At 41.7% G+C, this 18508-nt stretch overlaps 1 protein-coding gene across 1 annotated transcript; it reads left to right on the plus strand.

Moving 5' to 3' along the window:
• Nucleotides 1-4365: 4365 nt before the first annotated feature.
• On the plus strand, nucleotides 4366-17445 carry LOC133123494 (lactase/phlorizin hydrolase). Its single transcript, XM_061233964.1, has 17 exons — nucleotides 4366-4957; nucleotides 6320-6390; nucleotides 6558-6641; nucleotides 7047-7146; nucleotides 8675-8761; nucleotides 8885-9528; nucleotides 10070-10715; nucleotides 11016-12575; nucleotides 12876-13144; nucleotides 13310-13600; nucleotides 13818-14016; nucleotides 14691-14893; nucleotides 15249-15355; nucleotides 15509-15640; nucleotides 15904-16127; nucleotides 16509-16745; nucleotides 17240-17445. The coding sequence occupies exons 1-17, from the start codon at nucleotides 4366-4368 to the stop codon at nucleotides 17443-17445; spliced, it is 5652 nt and encodes a 1883-aa protein (XP_061089948.1).
• Nucleotides 17446-18508: the final 1063 nt, after the last annotated feature.

Genomic DNA, 18508 nt, shown 5'->3' on the forward strand with positions numbered 1-18508 from the left:
ACCCTAACCACAATGCATGTTCCCTGAGATTTCCCTTCAAGATTCATGTTTCTGTTTGGGCATTTAGTAGACAGGGTTAATCCTTGTGTAGTCTTAACATTATGTATACTCCCCTTGTCCTAAGGGTAAAAAATGATCCACATTCACTACACCCCAAAAATAAAGCAGCTTAATAGAATTTTAAACCACAAATCAATTTTGCATGAAGAAACAACCTGTCACTCATCACAAACTTTGTTGTTTGAAAAAAGATCATTTATGGGGTTTTCTCTGCTGTTAAACATAGTGGCAGGTCATTTTTGACCCTCAAGACATAGGGTTAAGGCATAATAGTTTACAGGTTTACTACTTACAGGTTTAAACATGCATATTTAATACATAAAAGTTGGAAACATGGTAGTTTAACACATACAGGTTTAATAAACGCTGTTTTAACACATACATGATTAATACCTGCAGATTTAAACAACGAACAGAGCTGATACTCAGTCCTCACGCTTCACTCAATCAATCTCCCGCTGTAATGGCTGTTATAAATGCTGACACATCCTCTAGGATGATTACATGAATGTGTTGTTGGGGCAGGATGTGCTGGAGTAACAGCTTACTAAAACAAACTTGTCTCATTTTTTGCTCAGATTTCTAAAAACAAAACCTGCCTTGCTTATGCAGACGACCGGCCTCCATCCCAGGGATGTCAAGAAGCCCTAAACGCCACCCCGCCCGCCCCCCCTAATAAGACCCCCAAGAAATCCATCCTGATCAAAACTATTAACACCAAGGATGGAAAGATTATCTCAGAGAGCAGTCACATCTCTGAGGAGTAGTATGAGCACTATATGCATACATCTCACCTTAAAGGAGCCCTGACACCAGCCTGTGTATTGGCTTGAATGTTCAGTCCAAGAAATATTGATTGTTTGGGAGATGATAGTTTTATCCTTAGCTCTCCATTTGTGTTTTGTTTACAAGTAGAATTACGTTACAACGACTTGAGTGCACAAAACTTTTCTCAGGAAGTGTTTCAAGATAAAACAGACATTTTTTTTTGAGTGTGTTGGATTTTTACTTGACTGCTCTCATCCAGCACAACTGGAATATCCTGAGAAAAATAAAGGGGAATACAGAAATGTGTTGTGCATCTTTTTGGTTGTGTGTGTGTGTTTGTGCATTAATGATTCAGTTCTGTGCAGTTCATTACTTTATTGTTCCTTGTAGGGAAACTTGTCTTGCAGCAATACTAAAGAAACAATAAAAACAATGATGATACATACATCTTACTTGTACAAAGCAGTCACCAAATTACATTATAAAATAAAGGACACTGTATGCATCATAAATCTTCAACCTGAGGAAGCATCTGAAATTCCTCATGTAGAGGATGATCCGGAGAGGCTGTGGTAGATCTGGCCTTTAGAAGCACTTGCTTAAGAAAAATCTCAGGGGGCACTGTTATGATATTACAGGCCATTTTAACAACCTTGAACTAGCAGTTTTTGTTATCTACATTCAGATTTCCAAATCAGGCAAGCATAGAGAATGTCAGCACTGATTCAATAAAGTATGGATAAAACATAACCATCATGCTATTTTCTACATTAAAAATATTTAGCCTTCGCAGGAAGTACAACCTTTGGTCAGTACAGACTGACATAGTGTTATGGTCAAATTGATATTGATAATAGTACCCAGGTACATATAGCTGTCTACCATCTCAATCTTATGGGTTTTAATTAAAGTTGGAGGAGGCGAACCCAAGCCCCTCCTAAAATCGGCCCATGGTCCATCTCCAAATCCTGAAACAGATATAGGACTTATATATATATATATATATATATATATATATGCTTTCTACATCAAACATTTCGTATTTAGTTATGATTTCATAGAATAAGATGTGTTTTTATAGGATTATGTCAACTAGAAATAGTCAGGAAGGCAGACTGCTGGGAATTCTGTAGTTCCTAAATAGAATGCGTGCAAAGACTAATTATATAATATAATTATTACTATTGCGAATGGCCTTTACTTTCTCACAGCAGGACACATGCTGCATGCTTTAATGGGATTATTATGGCCTCAGTCAGGACCCTTTGACATCACCTCCTTCTGGGTTCCCTAAGGAAATCAGTAATACAGATTATGCACCAGTTTCACAGCCACAGATTAAGCCTTGTCCTATGCTAAATTCAATTTGAATGGAGATTCACAATTTAATCCAGTACTAAATTTAATCTGTATCTCTAATGGGCCCTACTGTAGGTGTTTCTGAGGGACTGCAAGTTTCAGAGGAAGCCACATGAAATGAAGCAAAAACAGTGGTATATATTTGTGTACAATAACACACAATTAATAAATTGTCTGACACACTGACATGACTGCATTTACAAATTACCGGTGCTAGGAGCAGTTTAAATTTAGTTGGGTAGTTGCCTTGTTATTGTAGTCAATGTTCCCTCACTGGTTGCATGTCTTCAATGACCTGGTGAGAATAGTCCCTTGCTTTGAACTCCCAGTACAACCTGCCCAGTATCTCGTTAAAGGACCCATGTTGTGGAAAATTACATTTTCCTTGCTATGTGGATTATATTATATAGGAGTTGAATGTGTTATAAAAACACAGTGAAAGTATCAAAATGCACAGTCCCCAAATAAATCCATACAATCTGTATTAAAAAAATGTGCATTTAAACTAGCCGTTTCGACTTCCGTGAAGTTATGACATCACTATGAAGCTTGTTTGCTTCAGCACGGCCACCCGGAACAAATCCAAGCTAACTCAGGGAAACATCGATAGAATGTCCATTGTTTACTTAGAATTTCTCTGGTGACCGTAATGCACTTGCTAAGTATAGTTAGTACAGCATTTTAGCTAATACATTCCGTTTCCGACGGTGTATAGTTTCTTAGACTTGCAGAAAACAAAACAGGATTGTTTGCCTGCTTAAGGCATTTTCTATGTGTGCACCTACGTGTGCTTCGCTAAAAACAGTTCTTGAGATTTTATGCCAGAAAAGGTTGAGGTTTTCAACCAAAAATGATATTTTGCGATGCCTATTTCAAAATTGAGGACTTCCTTTTGAGGACTTCCAAAGAATCTCTTGAATTAATATTTGTGAATATTTGCTGAAGACAAAAGACCTTTGAGTCCACAAAATGGCATTTTCAGTGACGTGGCCATATTTTATATAGGGTGAGCATCTAAATACATTCTCAAAATATGTTATTATTATTCAGTAAGCTTTCTAAATAAGGAGGCAGCCTGCTTTTGAAAAATAAATAGCATGTGAAATTGTGAAATGTGTTTGACTTGTTGGTGGGGGTTGGGTATTTGACAAAAAAATGTATGGACCTCAATGAATATACTAGTTATTATTGTCATTATTGTACTTATTTTTTTATGATCCTCTTGATGATCCTGTTGCTGTCCCTTTTGGAAAACTGCTTAGACGTAGCTTAGAAAAAACAATACAGAATGCTCATTTTTGGTGATTTTATCATCAAATTTGAAAGGGAATTTGTCCAGTGTTGTGCCTGTGGCTCCACTTCACATTGGTCAGAAAAGGGGCGTAATAAGGGTATTAGGCAATTTTAGCTGACAATCTGGTTGCCTCTGCAACAATGCTGAGACTTGGCCATAGGTGAACGTTCCAGAAAGGCAATGACCTCAAAATCCACACAGAAATAGTTCCATGGCACCAAAATCAAGTCCTGCGTTGGCCATCTCAGTTGTCAGACCTCAACCAATCAAAAACCTGTGGGCTAAAGTGAAGAGGGCAGTTGATTAGGGCAAACCCAAGAATGTGAAGGATCTTGCAAGGATCTTCATAGAGGAATGACCTAAAAGCCCTCCAAATTTGTTCCCTATGTATTAAACCAGGGGTGCCAATAAGTATGAAACCTTGATTCTGGTGAAATCTACCTAAGTACAGCATTTTTCACATGGTATTTGGCAGTTTGAGTTTATCTCCACAAGTATTTGTTGTCCATTGCCAGTCAGTGCCAATAATTCTGGAGCTCACTGTATATAAACATACTGGGTATGCACTATGTTATCAGTTATGTGGTAACTCATTCAACTGCTGTAATGTTAAAGTAATATTTAATGTAATTCATGCTATTATCAGATCTTAAGTAAGTCCAGAGTCTAGGCTTAAGAGTCATTATCAATATAAGCACCATAAAACTGTGCTGCCAGTGTTTAAACAACGTTTAAAGGTCTGAGTGTGGCAAAAGTATAAATAGAAATGTGCGAAAGGTGTTTGCAATGAGTCCCTGCTGAGAGTAACAATGGAGACCATTTGTAGGGTTCTCTCTGTACTTCTTCTTTGCTGTAGGGACTGCAGCAGTGGGGATCAGAAGCAAATGGACTTCATGCTACTGGCTGGACCTCTGACTGCACCCCTGCACAACTTTAATGTGCAGCATGGAGACACCCAGCCTTGGTCTTTGAGAGGTCCGGGAGCAGATGCCTTCAGCTGCAAGGGACCACTACCTGAGCAATTCAGAGACTATTTCCGATATCTCCGCACCTGGGGGGTGACACATTTCAAAGTTCCCTTGTCCTGGTCGCACCTCTTGCCTACAGGGGACTCGGACCAGCCTGACCAGCAGATAGTGGACTGCTACCAGACCCAGCTGAAGCAGCTCAAGCAGGAGGGACTGGAGCCACTGGTGGTCCTGCATCGCTCGGCTATCCCAGAGTCCTTGAGGGCCAGACACAGCGGCTGGGAGGACCAGGCCACAGTCGACTTGTTTGAAAGTTATGCTGAATTTGTCTTCTCTGTGTTTGGGGACCTGGCAGACTTTTGGGTCACATTCAGCCATATCAGTGAGCTGGTGGGGGAAAAGCTGAATGATGCAGCCTCTTCCTCCCAAACGGGGGCATCAGTGATGAATGCTCTGCTGGCTCATGAGAAGGCCCACCTCGCATACCATCGCCGGTTTCCAGGTACAGGCTACGCTTGCGGCATGTCGTCCCATTTGCATTTCTATAACCTCTCATTCAGTCGGATGCATTTTAAAATGGCATCAACAATGAGGGAAACTAAATGGGTTAATAAAAGGGCCAAACTTTTCATTTCAGGAAACAGCTAAGATTTATAATACAAACTTAAAGAAAACAGAAATTGTCCAAAATATTGAATATTTTTTAAAAATGCATTAAATCATACATACAAGTAAAACCACATACAGCAAGCTTAATAGCTATGGCCCAAAAAAATGAGAATAAACACGAGCATAAAAACTGTGCTTCAGATGGATGTACAGAGTTTGCCTCTGCATGAACAGAGATTACAAACAGCACTTTCAGAAGGTGCTTTTGAAGGGGTGCCACATGCAATCCTTAACTTTAAAATAAACATATTTATTGTTTATGTGACAAATAGTAATAGTTGTAAACAATGTGAAAATAAAACAATGAAAAACCAAAGCAATCAGTACAATATACTATGCAGTGAGGAGGTGCAAACTGCATTTGATTTATTGAGCCTAATTTCCTCAGCTATTTTGACATTAGTGGTTGAATATCATATATTCAGGTATAAGCATTGATGGGAAATAATTAAACTGCAAACCCCAATGATCATATTAGACTTTTTATACAGTAATCACAATGATAATTTATAATAATAAAATATTATTTAATGGACAATTGGGACAATTATTTTTATTTCTTATATTCTTATATCCAATTTGTATTAAAAAGTGAATTTGATTTCAGTCTACCTCCAAGTAACAAGATTGTGTTATTTTTTTTTTTTTTTAAACGTGTATGTAATCAGTATTGTATTGTAACAACCCTGATAGATGTACTTCTTTATCTCTGAGTGAATTGGATTGCAAAGCCACTGCAAGGCAGTTCAAGGCTGAATGTGGCTTGGTGAAAAGGGCTAGCAGTATCACCTGTGAGATGCACACACACTTACACGCACATTGACAGGCATGCACACACAAACACATACACAAGGACACACACACACACAAAAGTAGTGGCACACACATGCATAAACAGGGATGCACATGCACACATACACATGGGCACACATGCATAGACAAGCACACTAACACACGCGCACACACATGCATGCACACATGCACACACACAAACAAACCCATAAAAACCCATACAAACACATGGTCCTTCACAGAATTTACAGCAAAAATGAACTGCAAACTCAGTAAGACTGGACATGTACTGAATATGTGAAGTTATTTAAGACAGTCAGGGTTTAAGCTATGGAGAGATAAAGGCAAGAACCCCAGATCCACGTGTTATTGTTCAGAGCCTTACATATACCTCTGCTCTTATCTCCAGGGGGACAGGTTTCACTTGGGGTGGATGGCAAGGATGTCTCCATCTTGTCCCAAAATGAGGCCACCAGTAGGGTAAGGAGGAGGGCACAATCAGCTACCATATATTAAAATCACTTAATATGAGAAGAATAGTGATATATGGCGATATGTGTTCATTTGTTTGCCGTTTTTAATGTTTATATGTTCAGCTGGTATTTCCAAATACTTCTGACTAAGCAGCTGAATGCTCTCTCACACAGGTACCAATTGATTTCTTGTCTGTGGAACTCCAGTATAGCTGCAACCAGGAAGCAAGTCTGGAGAATGAGCTGAGAAATATACAGGTGATGATTGGTTTATTCTTTGTTCCAGGGCTGGGGAACCACTCCACTTATATGTAGTGTCATTCTACCTCGGGATATAACCTGTAATCTGCAGTCTTTGTGTACTATTTCCTTACCCCTTTATTGATCAAATATCTGAAGGTGTTTTTTTAACCCACAAAACTGCCGCTTTTTTGTGTGAATAACCGAAACTCTTGACCATGTCTGCATGATTTTATGCATTGAGTTACTACCACATGATTGGCTGATGAGATATTTGCATTAACAGTGTTAGCTAGTGTACAGGTGTGCCTACTAAAGTGTAAATCTGGCTTCTTTTGACCATTCCAGTGGAGCCTGAGCATTTGCCCTGCTTTGTCTGGATTCACATGCTATTTTCAGTATTGACAATGACCTCTCTTCCAGGGAGCCAGTAGGGGCTTGCCCATTTTAATCTATCAGCTAGGTATCAAAGGCTGTGCCCCAGAACGTGACAGCTACCAGCCCCTCGCCAGCATCCTGCAAGGTCAGCCTACACCTGCTGAAATATGCAATACACACACAAAGATATGAGACTGCTTTGCACTTTTTGGATGGCGTGTCCAACACTGGATATTGCTTACACTCACGCATACGATTTGATAAAGGCTCATTTACAATTAGTTTGATTTCAAAGAATTATGAAAGCACACTGATATACAGTATATATGGGCCTTATGAAGAGCAATGATTACAAATTCATGATGAGTCAGTAATTCTCTCTGAAACCATATCTTATCTCTGGGAGAGATATCTCAGCAACTATGATCAGATAATTATACGGTACTTTGTAAGTTAGAGGTCCCAAGATAAGTCTTTAATCTTTTTATTTATTATTATGCTCACTTTACAGCACTTTAAGAAAGCTTAATTGCTTACTGTTAATCTACAACTGAGATGTCAGCATAAAATGGGTTGCAATTTAATGTGTATAATGTAATATTCTCATGAGACCTGGTAAGTCATGTTTGTCCCCTGTAGGGGACATGTATTTGTGGTAGAATTTATACAGTCGGGCACAGAAATCTGGGAAGCCCTGGTTTAAATGTCAGAATAAAATAATTCTGAATTGTAAATGGTACACAGTTAAGCATGAGACCTTTCTGCAAATTTTAAAGCAAGATTGCTTTCATTCACTGTTTAAAAAAAAGGAAAAGGGTCCTCTGCAAAAGTTTGGGAACCTAAAACTGGATTACTTTTAAAAAATATGATTACTAAGGCCCAGACCCAGGTGATTTACTTGTTAGGGCTTCAATGAGTCTGAACTTTTTAAGTAGCTCCATGCCTTCTAAAGTATCCAACTGCAGTGGCTGTTCTGTCTGGTGTTAACAACCATGGGTTCCTCTAAAAAGTTTTCAGAATGAAGATGGTTCATTTCCACCAAGTAAGAGAAGGCTACAAAAGCGTGGAGGTGGATCCATTATGCTTTGTGGTGTTGAATATTACTGAAAATCTAAAATTTTCTGAAAAATGCTGCACATGCAAGGAGAATATTTCTGAGCTAGAGGTGTTCTGCCAGGAAGAATGGCAATAAATTCCAAAAGCGAGAAACTTAAGACTAACTGACAGCTGATCCAACTGACAACTTTTATGCAGAGCCTTTTTCATTTTTTTCATTTATTTTGAAACTGTAAAATAATATACTAAAAAGTAATCTTGCTTTAAAATTTGAAGAAATGTGTCATGTTTAACATTGTACCATTTAGAGGTCAGGTTTGCTTCTGTTCACTTGCTATTCATTGTAAAAGGCTTTTTGACCAGGGGTGCACTCTGTACTCTGTATATTCTCCTGAGCTGAAAATTATTCAGTAAAAATAAAGCAATTTATAGTGGCTTCAGAAAGTATACATTTTTATTTTTGTATTGTATTATTATTATTATTTTAAAGTGTAACGATCATAAAATGATGCTATTTCAGCCCTAAGAACATTGTATGGTCGGGATAGGGGCCAACATACAATATATGCCTGTATGCTTGTGTGTGAGTGTGTATGTGTATATGTGTATATTTTCAGTCTTGAGGAATCCAGACTTGAACATCCTGGGCTGTGACATCGCTGACCTATTTGACAAGCTGAGTGTGAACCACACCGCTAAAAGGTGTTTTTTCTCTCACAAACTTAAGCTGCTGAGTGAAAATGTAGTTTTTTAGTGAAATCACTATTTCATTCTCTTTCTTCTTGTGCCCAGCCCCTCTTATTTGATGGGTAATGCAGCACCCCCAGCCTCATCCGCATACAAACAGGTGTGGGACAAGTTCAGCGTGCAAACCCCAGCAGAACGGGACCTCTTCCTGGCTGAGTCATTCCCTGATGGGTTTGCGTGGGGAGCCTCCAGTGAGTCCTTCAAGGTGGAGGGTGGATGGGCGGAGCATGGAAAAGGGGAGACCATCTGGGATCGCTTCGCCCATGAGGGCCTCATCCTTGGGAACCAAACTGCTGACTTAGCCTGCGACAGCTACAATAAAGGAGACTACGACGTCTATCTCCTGAGAGGCCTCCTCTCCAAGACCTACCAATTTTCAATTTCTTGGGCCCGAATTTTCCCCTCTGGCCACAGGGAGAGCCAGAGTGAGAAGGGCACCCAATATTATGACAAGCTCATCAATGCTCTTGTTGAGTCCAACATCCAACCCGTGGTGACACTGCACCACTGGGACCTCCCACAGGCCTTGCAGGACTATGGCGGGTGGACCAATGACTCCATCATAGTGGCCTTCCGAGAATTTGCAGACTTCTGTTTCTACAGGTTTGGAGATCGTGTAAAGATCTGGAACACCTTCAGCAGTCCCTGGGTTGTGAGCCATGCAGGCTATGGCACAGGAGAGCACCCTCCTAGTATCAAAGACCCGGTGATTGCCTCATATAAGGTGTGTCTTAGATTTGATCTTTTCCTTATTTTGACAGTTTTGTTTATTATATTGTTTTTAATGTGTTATTTTCTTTATAAAATTGTTTCGTCTGGATCTGTTTTCTGTGTATCCCATACAGTAGTGACGTATGTGAGAAGTACTGCATTAATGTCACTGAATAATAATAATAAACAAATGCATCCATTGGGTACATTTTTACAGTATGTATTGTTCATACAGTAGTCAAACCACTATTATAATGTACTTACCTCTAGGGTCTTTCAGCGAACTTATCCCTGGTTATGGGTATGCACTTTGTTGTACGTCGCTCTGGATAAGAGCGTCTGCCAAATGCCAATAATGTAATGTAATGTAATAATGCATCACTCATAGCTAGTTATTAACTGAAAAATAAATAGCACTTAGATCAACTTAGTAACCCCACCTGGGCCTACTACTCACAACCTTCTGGATACAAAACTGTTTCAATACTTTACTAAGGTGCTGCAAAGCTTTTCACTGGTATGAATCTGATCCCTGTTTCATGTCTCCCCACAAGGTGACCCACACAATCCTGAAGTCCCACGCAGAAGCCTGGCATGTTTACAACGATAGATACCGGGGGGTACAGGGGGGCAAAGTTGGTATCGCCCTGAATTCAGACTGGGCGGAGCCCACAGCCTCATCTATCTCTCCCCAGGATGTGGAGGCAGCAGAACGGTACCTGCAGTTCATGCTGGGCTGGTTTGCCCACCCTATATTCGTAGATGGAGACTACCCACCCCTCTTGAAGAGCCAAATTGCAGCGAAGCGGCAAGAGTGTCCTGGAGCAGAGCCCGCCGACCTGCCTGTCTTCACTGATGCTGAGAGGAAGCGTATCCAGGGGACAGCAGATTTATTTGGGCTAAATCACTATACATCCCAGCTGGTCAACCAGAGCATGGGGGGTTGTACCACTGGGCCGGCTGGGGTGGGGGATTTCATGTCCTACGCAGACCCATCCTGGCCCGCTACTGCTTCCAGCTGGATCCATTCGGTCCCGTGGGGAATCCGCCGGATCCTCAGCTTCATCACGGCTGAGTACACGTCTGTCACCAAGGTGCCCATCTATGTCACAGGGAATGGCATGGCCACAGGGGGAGAGGTGCTCAATGACACGGAGAGAGTGCTCTATCTCAGGAGTTATATCAACGAGGCCCTGAAAGGTCAGAGAGCAGGGTCTTATCCGGGAGCAGTGTGGTCTTAGACATTTGTTTATTATAAGCTCCATAATTTTTGGGACAAAGACATTTTTTTTATTTCATTTTTATTTTTGATATAAAAATTTCTACATGGTGAAACAAAAATAATAATCGGCACTAAAGCTATTGAGTAAAAAAAAAAAATTGTCCTAAAAATTATGGTCACTGTATATGAATACTATACATAATAGATTATGGATTTATTATTAAAATTGATTAAATGAACAATGCAACTGAATGAATCTTTTTATTGTTTTGGAACAGCTATTCGTTTAGACGGAGTGGACCTGCAGGGTTTCACTGTCCAGTCTTTGATGGATGGGTTTGAGGGCCCGCAAGGTTATAGTGAACGTTTCGGTTTGCATTACGTCGACTTCGCGTCCATGGATAGGCCAAGGACTCCAAAGGCTTCTGCCTATTCCTACTCCCAAATCATAAAGAGGAATGGCTTCTCTACCCTGAGAGATAGGAGGATCCTTCCAAATGGCTCTACCAATCAATTCCAGACAACTTCACCATCTAGCCTACCGCCATCTGAGGTCCCATCAAAGGCCAAAGTGGTCTGGGAGAAGTTCTCCCGCCAGTCAAAATTTGAGAGGAAGCTCTACCACTATGGGACTTTTCCTAAAGGATTTTACTGGGGGGTCTCATCATCAGCATATCAGGTAGAAGGCGGCTGGAACGCAGATGGGAAAGGCATGAGTGTGTGGGATGAGTTCACCCATAAGCCCGGCAACATTCCCGACAATGACAATGGAGATGTGGCATGTGACAGCTACCACCGGACAGAAGAGGACCTCTACATGCTGAGAGCCCTGGGCGTGACATCGTATAGATTCTCTCTGTCCTGGTCAAGAATCTTCCCTAATGGCCAGAGGGCATCCCTCAACCAGAAGGGTGTAGATTATTACAATAAGCTCATTGATGATCTCCTAGCCTACAATATCGCCCCCATGGTGACACTGTACCATTGGGACCTCCCCCAGGCCTTATTGAGCAGCAATGGCTGGGATAATGTCTCCACTATTGCTTTGTTCAATGAGTTCAGTGACTTCTGCTTTGCCACCTTTGGGGACAGAGTGAAGTTCTGGGTGACTTTCAATGAGCCCTACACCATAGCATGGTCAGGGTATGGACTGGGGGCTATTCCCCCCAATGTCAAGAGTCCTGCTGATGCCCCCTACAGGGTGGCCCACAATCTGCTGAAAGCTCACGCTACGGTATACCACACGTATGACAAGAAGTACCGTAGCGCTCAGGGCGGTGTGGTCTCCATCAGCCTCAATGCTGACTGGATGGAGCCTGAGGACCTAGATGTCCCAAGGGAGGTGGTGGCTGCTGACCGTGCCATGCAGTTCCAGCTGGGCTGGTTTGCTCACCCCATCTTCAAGAACGGTGATTACCCCGATGCCATGAAGTGGATGGTGGGAAACAAGAGCGAGTTACAGGGCCTGCCAGAGTCCAGGCTCCCTGTGTTCACAGAGCAGGAGAAAGCCTACATCCAGGGCACGGCTGACGTCTTCTGCATCAATGCCTACACCACAAAAATAGTGCGTCACATCACCCCCAGGCTCAACCCTCCATCCTACGATTATGACCGAGACATTGGAGAGGAGGAGGAGAGCGACTCTCCTGCGACTGACATTGATGGCCAGAGAGCTGTGGCCTGGGGCCTGAGGAGGCTTCTGAACTGGATCAAGGAAGAATATAACGACCCAGAAATCTACATCACAGAAAATGGGGTGGCCACCAACATTAAGACCACTGTGGATGACACGGAAAGGATGTTCTTCTATAAAACCTATATCGATGAAGCACTGAAAGGTAGACCCTCAATAGTAGTTCACTGATCGTAGCCGAGTTGGTCTACAGTCTAAAAGGATTCAATAATAATTTCAAATTGTACGATATTTGCCCTTATTGTTGAATACTGGCTAGGCCCTGTTGCATTTGTTTTTTGGGGGCTGTACACCAGCACCTTATATGTTACCCTATAATGGGGAGACTCATTTATTGTTTTGTTTCAAATCCAATGTAGAGGAGCACAAAATACATACTGTATGTGTTTTGAATGCGATGGTTTACAGCTAATAAGGTGCGTGTGTATCTGTGTGTGTGTCCCAGCTCATGATCTGGATAGAGTAAGACTGAGGGGATATGTGGCCAGTTCTCTTATGGACTCGTTCGAATGGCTTCACGGCTACACTGTGGGCTTTGGGCTTCACCATGTTGACTTCCAGCACCCAATGCGCCCCCGAACCCCCAAACGCTCTGCCCACTATTACCATCGCGTTGTGAGAGACAATGGATTCCCTCAGACAGAGGATGAGCGGGTACTATATGGACAATTCCGCAAAGACTTCTTCTGGAGCGCAGCGACTGCTGCCTATCAGGTGACTGTGCTTTCTCTCACAATTGGCAGTACTTTACAGGGAGGAGCCATGAATGCCAAAATTGTTATGCTTTCATACAGTCGGCATTGATCATGTGGTGTTTGCAATTGTTTCCATTCCCTATGGAACTGGTCAATCATTCACCCTGCCGTTCCCCAATGACAGGTGGAGGGAGGCTGGAGGGCTGATGGGAAGGGACTGAGCATCTGGGACAAGTTTGCGCACACCCCGCTGAAGGTTGGCAACGACGACAATGGTGATATCGCCTGTGACAGCTACAATAAGGTAGAGGAGGATGTGGCCATGCTTCAGAAGCTGAGGGTCACCCACTACCGCTTTTCCATCTCCTGGCCGAGGGTCCTGCCTGACGGGACACCCAAGGTCATCAATGAGGCCGGGCTTCGGTACTACCACAGGCTGGTGGATGCGATGTTAGCAGCAAACATACAACCGCAGGTGAGGACAGTGAGAGGTCAGTGAGATCCCTAATTCTGCAGGACTCAGTCATAGTGGAACGATCACAGAAATCAATCAAATCTGGAGCACTTCTGAGACCACATTTTAAGTGTTACAATTTTCTCATATTACTCAAATGAAATTGCATTATCCATGCAATGGCCTTTCACGCCTTGCCATAGTCATGTTCTGATTGTATTCTTTCCGCACCCCGCAGGTGACTCTGTACCACTGGGACCTACCCCAGGCCCTGCAGGACCACGGGGGCTGGGAGAATGACACCATTGTCCGGAGGTTCAAGGACTACGCTGATGTCATCTTCAATAGGCTGGGAGACAAAGTCAAGTTTTGGATCACCATCAACGAGCCTTACAATGTGGCCAATGTTGGCCATGGATATGGCGCTGCTGCACCAGGTAAGGGCCTTTGTGCAAATGCGGTTAAATAACTACCATGCTATATGCAATTATTTAATATAGAACTTACAAATTAGTCATTTAGCAGAGGCTTTTAGTAAAAGTGACTTACAAAACAGCTATTCACATGGTATACAAACACTGCCAGAGCTAGAGGTATGCAAATTAACGATCATATAAGTGCAACTATCAAGGCCTTGAGACCAACAAGATCTTTATTAAATAGATTCTCTGATGTGTTGCCTTAGATTGCGAGTTATAATGAGATTATGAGTTACTTCGGAATACAGCTAGTTCTGCCTTCCTGACTGGAATCCAGCTGACAAAAGCAGCAAGCATGAACCCTATGGGAACTGGGCAAGACCAGGCCATGGGGAGGAGGCAGATCTACCCAGGCCACCTAGGAGGATCTGTTTGTGAGATATAAATTAAAACCCCAGACAATGATCCTCTGGTGCCAAATACATGAGACAAGCGGAACAGGATGTGGACAGAGCCACTGTGACTGTGAGGACAGCAGAGACATGTATTAAACTTGGGTGTGGGTTATGTGAACCACATTTATATCTGCTATTTACAGACAGATACTCATGCTGTTGGAAGCATCAATTTAATGCAGACAGGGTAATTATGCATTTGAGAGCACAGTGTAACCAGAAGCATACCTGTTGCAGGTATTAGCTTCAGGCCTGGCACACTGCCCTACATTGTGGGCCATAACCTGCTGAAGGCACACGCGGAGGCCTGGCACCTGTACAATGAGAAGTACCGAGCCAAACAAGGAGGCATCATCTCCATCACCATCAATTCTGACTGGTCAGAGCCTCGCAACCCCTACAAGCAGGAGGACATTGACGCCGCTCGGCGGGTTGTAGAGGTGGGTGCGCCTTTGCAGTATCACTCACCTGCCCCAGGAGAAGTGCTTCTCGCCTGTGCCCAGCTTTAGCAAGTGAAACCTGCAGCTGAGAGCCAAAAGAGTGTGAGGGATATATTTTGTGTATCGCTGTATGGTAGAAATAGTTCCGTTGATTTTTGTTCTTTTATTATCTAATTTATGTGCCATCTCATTTACGAGGGGGTCCTAACATTTAGTCCAAGTGGTCAAAAATATGTGAAAAAGAAAACAAAGGAGCTTATTGTCAAATTTTGGATTTACTGAACAACCAAAGTCGAGTGAAAAAGCTGAGGCACATTATTTATAATGAGGGATGTCTGCATTCTGCCCTGTGTAGTTCTACATTGGCTGGTTTGCACATCCTGTCTATAATGGAGATTACAGCGATGTCATGAAGAACATTATTAGAGAGAGAAGCTTGGCTGCTGGCCTTCCTAAGTCAAGGTGAGTAGGAATACCATGATCCATCATAAGAACCTGCTAAGAGAAAATATGGGAATAAATCTCTGATAAAGGCTTATGACAGCCTACATGACAGAAAAGGGCAATATTTTGAATTATCAATGAATTGCTGTATTATGCAATACCCTTTTACAGACTGCCAGAATTCACCCCAGATGAGGTTAAAAGAATCAAAGGTACCTACGACTACTTTGGATTCAACCACTACACCACAGTTCTGGCTTTCAGCGTGGACTACAAAAACCTCCAGCACTATGATGCAGACAGGTGAACACTGATTCCTGATTCATTCATAAAGCTTTCATACCTTATACATTATCCACAGTTGGATATTTTTGGAAGTGCTCTACTCAAGGGTACAAAAGTACTTTCTTATGAGAGATTCCAACCTGTCACTGTCTGGTGTGCAGGCTTAGGGTCAAATCCATTTCAGCTCAGTCAGTTCAGGAATTGAACTGAAATTAATTGACCCCAACCTTGCATGTATGACCCTGTTTTATAAAGCTGGTTCAGAAAGGTTACTCTCTTAGGTCGGCGGGGACCATTGCAGACCGCAGCTGGCTGGATTCGGGATCATCCTGGTTGAAAGTCACACCTCCAGGGTTCAGAAAAATCCTGAATTTCATCAAGGATGAGTATGGGAACCCCCCCATCTATATCACAGAGAATGGCATGTCAGAACGGGGCCTTATTGACCTGAACGACAGCCACAGGAGCCATTACTATGAAAACTACATTAACCAGGCCCTTAAAGGTACAGTGTCAATCTCTCTCAATGCTATAGTGCAATAAATCTGCCTGTACAATGCTCTGTGAACATTCAACATTACTTCGAAAACACATTTTCATCCATGGACAGGTTTCATATATCATCAGTGTTAATTTCTTTAAGGATTGCTGTTATTGTTAGCTGTCCCCTAATCCCGAAACATACCCTCTCTCACCTTCATTTTCAAGGCATGCGCAATTCACCAACCAATTCCGATCAGATTCTATCATGCAAACCTTAATTCCAATAGATTGGTATCTACTACTATCAATAAAGATGTTTGAAACTCATATACAACCCTAAGCATCATTTGATAAAAAAATATTTCCCTGTTAAATTTACTATTGTAAAATGGTGTCTCCAAAGCGTATCTGCTGGATGGTGTGGACATTCGGGGCTACACGGCTTGGTCTCTCATGGACAATCTGGAGTGGGCCACTGGCTTTTCTGAGAGGTTTGGCCTCTTCTACGTTAATCACTCGGACCCAGCCCTGCCGCGCGTGGCTAAACAGTCTACTGCTCGATATGCCACCATTATTACCTGCAATGGCTTCCCTGACCCTGCTCTCGGCCCCCATGAGTGTCTAATCCCAGAACCTGAAGGTAAAGAAGATATTATTCTCATAACATTACTCAGACTTTTTGCCAGTATGTACTGTGTTAGAGCATGTCTGTGCAATATTGCTTAATATGGACATTTTCTAATGGGTTGTTTTCATGAGCAGGGATATTTTAATGCTCCATATATAATTAGTATGTCTGATGGATGTCTTACTACAAGACTATTCCTCCCCAAAAACACAGTAGTTTTATGACCGTAGGAAACAATTTTCATGGAATTAACTACCAGTATTTTCTGAGTAAATAATATTCCTGTACTTCTTTTGAGTAAGATTATCTGTGGTTTGCATCTCTAAAATCGACTCTTACCCTTAAACAATGACTGTAAGACTTCACAAGTGTAAGTCCCTCTGAATAAGAGCGTCAACCAAGTGATTTCAATGTAATGTGATGTGATGATAGTAATGTGTGAGCTGTGTGAGTGTATGTGTGTCTGTGTCTGCAAGCCTGTTTCTCAGTGGTTGTTCTTTCCACAGGAACTAGCTCTCCTCCAGTGAAAGTCCAAGGAGTCAGGTTTTTAGGCTTGGAGGTGTCCCCCGCTGATGCAGAAGTGGCTTTGTACATACTTTTCTCCTTCACAATTGCCGGCACCATTGCCACCATCTTAATAGCTTACAAATGCAAGAAGGCAGTCCAGAAGTCCAAGCACATAGAGAACATCAACCTTGAGAAAAGATTCTAAAAACTGCTGAGCAGATCTTCTCTAACCACCATCCACACAACAAAACATATTTTTCTAAAGTTTATTCTGATATTATGTATTACTGGAATAGTTTTTATATGTTGTGTTAGTTTGTGAATTACATAGATTGTATATACTTTTAGAATGCTAGCTGGGAATCCAACAGCTTATCATCTGATTAAGCTATTTGAAGCCAGGTTGATAGAGGGAAACCTATCACCCTGGCTTGAAATAACTTAATCAAATGTTCACTACTGTTTCTTTGACAGCACTACTTTTGAATCATAACATACTTGCTTGTCTGCTGCTAATGTAACTTTGAACTTTGGCTATGCTGCAATAGTTGTTGTGGCATAGCCACAGGCACTGGAACACGTTGTTCCATAGTCACTGGTACTGCCAACTCCTCACAGATATTTTTTCATTATTTTTTACTGCGAAACAAATTGTGCTTGTTTTTTAAAGATTAAAAGTTTTTGTATAAAGTTGACACGTCAATTGTCATTTTTGCAGTTGCCGCATTGGGCATTTGGGTATATAGCTAACAAAGCATTCACTGTGAATCTTTACAACAACATTCTCAGTCTTTTGACTGCCGGTGTAGTATTATTAGTATTTATATTAGTTTTCTTCCTACTTCCTATTATTATTTTTTTTGCAATAGCTTAATTTATCATTGCAGATTATAACAGGAATTTGACCAACTTCTTCTAAAAATTCTATATAGACTGCGTGCACTGATCAAAAAATGGGAAAATATAATGGTTATGAAAAATCTATGCTGCACTGACAAAACTGTTCTGAACTGTCGCCAAATAAAGCCTCACCTTTAAGACTATAATTAATCTTTTTTCAATTTTCAATGCCAGGATCTTCCTGAAGTTCATCTTCCAGCAATATAGGTGGGCTTTCAGCAATATATCCTGTGACATTTTTTTTGACTTAATACTTGGAAGACTGCAGTGAAAATATTTTCAAAAATATTATTATTCCGTCTTTGACTATCCCTTGTAGTGTAGGTTTCAGCATCTCAAAGTATATGATTCTTAAGATTGAGACCAGA

The sequence above is a fragment of the Conger conger genome, chromosome 3 (genome assembly GCF_963514075.1).
Source record: "Conger conger chromosome 3, fConCon1.1, whole genome shotgun sequence".
Taxonomy (NCBI): Eukaryota; Metazoa; Chordata; class Actinopteri; order Anguilliformes; family Congridae; genus Conger; species Conger conger.

What these genes read in the sequence shown, in the direction of transcription:
- LOC133123494 (XM_061233964.1), top strand. Translation starts at nt 4,366, where the DNA reads ATGGACTTCATGCTACTGGCTGGACCTCTGACTGCACCCCTGCACAAC. An exon ending in AAAATGAGGCCACCAGTAGG is followed by an intron (nt 6,391 to 6,557) that starts GTAAGGAGGAGG and finishes TCTCTCACACAG; the next exon opens with GTACCAATTGATTTCTTGTC. An exon ending in ATATGGCGCTGCTGCACCAG is followed by an intron (nt 14,017 to 14,690) that starts GTAAGGGCCTTT and finishes TACCTGTTGCAG; the next exon opens with GTATTAGCTTCAGGCCTGGC.